The sequence below is a fragment of the Octodon degus genome, unplaced genomic scaffold (assembly GCF_000260255.1).
Source record: "Octodon degus isolate 3935 unplaced genomic scaffold, OctDeg1.0 scaffold00027, whole genome shotgun sequence".
Lineage (NCBI taxonomy): Eukaryota > Metazoa > Chordata > Mammalia > Rodentia > Octodontidae > Octodon > Octodon degus.
In genome coordinates, this window is record NW_004524603.1 from 18,228,543 (window position 1) to 18,231,294 (window position 2,752).

Below are 2,752 nucleotides of genomic sequence, written 5' to 3' on the forward strand. Positions count from 1 at the left end.
TGGTTCAGCAACAGGGGCTGGCAGGCAGAAATATCTGCTGTCCAGAAACCGAGGGAGGGGACCTAGGAGTGCTTCCCTGCCCCCTGCCTCCCTTACTGTCTCTCGGTCACCCCCAGACTGGGCTCTACAGTGTTCACTGAACCCCTGAGGAAAGTCCTGAGCCCTGTTTTTTTTGTCCAGGGCCTGCTCCCCGAGCTGAAGGTATATGTCGTGTCTCCTGAGTGGAGGATGCCTGGCTCCTTTCCTGAGGGCCCAGCCAGGCCCCATCCTCCAGACAGCATTGTACTTTTCTCCCAGTGCTCTGAGGACTCATGGGTTTTGCGTATTTTAAAGATTTTCTTTTCAAGTACATGATGCATTTATATTGTTTTCAAACCCAGCTTCACCTGAAAGGAGCGCAGTGACAGCTGTGAGCCACAGTCACCATCCCTGAGTGTCTCCCTGCCTTTCTTAGCCCCCCTGCCTTTCTTAGCCCCCCCGTCTTACTACTGCCTGGTGTGTCCTTACAATATTTATACCCAGTCACACAAATCCACCTCTCCTGTCCCACACAAAAGAAGAGACCTGTGGAACAGCACACCTTGGCCACCTTTTGAGGCGCTCTGCCTAAATGCCCTGCCCCCCACCCTGTGGTGCGCTATTCCTTCCCACAAGGCCCCGCTCTGCTGTGAATGAGACCGGCTTGCTTTCTGTTCCTCAGCCTCAGTGGACCACCTGCACTTGCCACCCACCCCTCCCAGCAGCCACAGCAGTGACTCGGAGGGCAGCCTGAGCCCCAACCCACGCCTGCACCCCTTTGGCCTGTCTCAGACCCACAGTCCTGCCAGGGCCGTGCCCCGCGCCCCCTCTGCCCTGTCCGGATCTCCTCTCCTTACGGCTCCGCATGTGAGTATCCTGGGCCTTTTGAGGCAGAAGGAACCTGCTCCAAAAGGTGCTGTAGTGGCCGGTGGGGAAAAGCAGGACCCTCACAGCAAGCTGCATCTCCAGCCCTTTTCATTTAGATACAGGGTCTCTAAGTCACCAAGTTGTTCAGCCTGGGCTCGAACCTGCGTCTCAGCCTTCAAAATGCCATGAGTGCAGACAGATGTCATTACATGGGCTTGATTTGTACTGTTTAAATGCAAGTTCTCTTTAATGGCTAAGTGTCTTAGTCTATTTTGTGTTTCTATAACAAAATGCCCAAACTGGATTTGTGATAAAGATGGTATTTTATGTAAAGTTGTTAATCATGTTATAAATCGCCTATAATATTTTTAAGACTATATAGAAACCAGTTCACTTTATTTTTGTGTACTGGGGATGAAACTCAGGACCTTGGGCTTGCCAGGCAGATGCTTATGCTGAGCCACCTCCCTGTGCCCATCCCCCCCCTTTTTTTTTTTTGTCTTTTTGAGACATAGTTTCACTATGCAGTTTAGGCTGGCCTTGAACTCACCTTGTAGCCCAGGCTGGTCTCAAGCTTGCAATGAACCTGCTGCCTCAGCCTCCTGAGTGCTCCCGAGTGCTGGGATTACAGGTGTGTACCACGATGCCTGGCTTTAGGAACCAATTCACTCTTAAGAATGATGAACTGTTAATGATCTCTGCTTTTGATTTGGAAAACAGACTCTTTCTATCCGTGAAAGATGAAGGATGACTCAGAATTTCTAACCTCAGTCTCTCATTCGCAAGCTCAAGTACTTGACCTTTCTCCATGTCAGCACACCTTCAGTTGATGTCAGAGCTGAGCACCTCATGACTCCTGCTCTTCCACGACTGTTGGCTCAGTCTCATGGTGCTGCTGCTTGTGAACTCTGAGAAACAGGGCTAGTTTCGGGTCCTCCATGGGTCGGACCTAGAGTACTAAGTCATAGCTTGGTTTCTATGCCAGATGTAGCCACATTTTTTAGTCTGGGCTGAGTGAGATGTGCTACTGTGCTCTTTATCTTGGCTGGACGGCCAGAGATGCCCAAGGACGGGGCCTGCACACTTGTCCCTGGGACTCAGACATATTAGCCGTACACAGAGGGGAGGGGTAACCTGTGATAGAGGGCTGGTGAGATGGCTCAGCGGTCTAAGGACTTGCTTAGGCAAGTGTAGGGACTAAGTTCAATCCTCTGCACCACATGCTGCACCAGCCCTGCCCCTGGACATGCTGAGCCAGCTGCTGAGACTGGTGTGATGGCACATGCCTGTAATCCCAGCACTTGGGAGGCTGAGAACAGGAGGATTGCTACAAGTCAGAACTGCATAGTCGCCAAAAAACAAACAAACAAACAAACAAACAAACAAAAAACCTGTATAGTGAGATCCTGTACCAAATACATAAAATAAATAAACAAATAAAAATAAAGACCACATTATAATCCCTAGTACCACCAAAAAATAAAAAAGACCACATTATAGGCTGGGGAGATAGCTCAGTGGTCTAAGTGCCTGCCTGGCAAGTACACACAAGGTCCTGGTATTGCATACTATGCCAGCCCCACAAGTGGATGTGGTGGCGCATATCTGTAATACTAGCACTGGGGAGGCTGAGACAGGAAGATCACTGCGAGTCTGAATTGCACAGTGAGACCCTGTATCAAAAAAATAAATAAAATAAAAGTAAAGGAAGATCACATTATAAAAGCACACCTTCACCAGGAGAACCACAAAACTTACACAGAGCAGAGCTCCAGGTGGCTCTTTCTTCACTCTGAGGCCAAGAAATCTCCAGGGATGTGGGAATTGAACCCCATCCTTTTACTTTTGATGTGTGGGGTGCGAGTGG

General features: G+C 49.5%; 1 protein-coding gene across 1 annotated transcript in view; it reads left to right on the forward strand.

Annotated features, from left to right (window-relative positions):
* The window catches only part of Creb3l2 (cAMP responsive element binding protein 3 like 2), a 122,888-nt gene that overhangs the window by 94,977 nt on the left and 25,159 nt on the right, over positions 1–2,752 (forward strand). Inside the window, exon 5 of the mRNA XM_023712765.1 lies at positions 701–1,038. Within this exon, the coding sequence (XP_023568533.1) occupies positions 701–1,038 (338 nt within the window). The remainder of the gene's footprint in view (positions 1–700; positions 1,039–2,752) is intronic.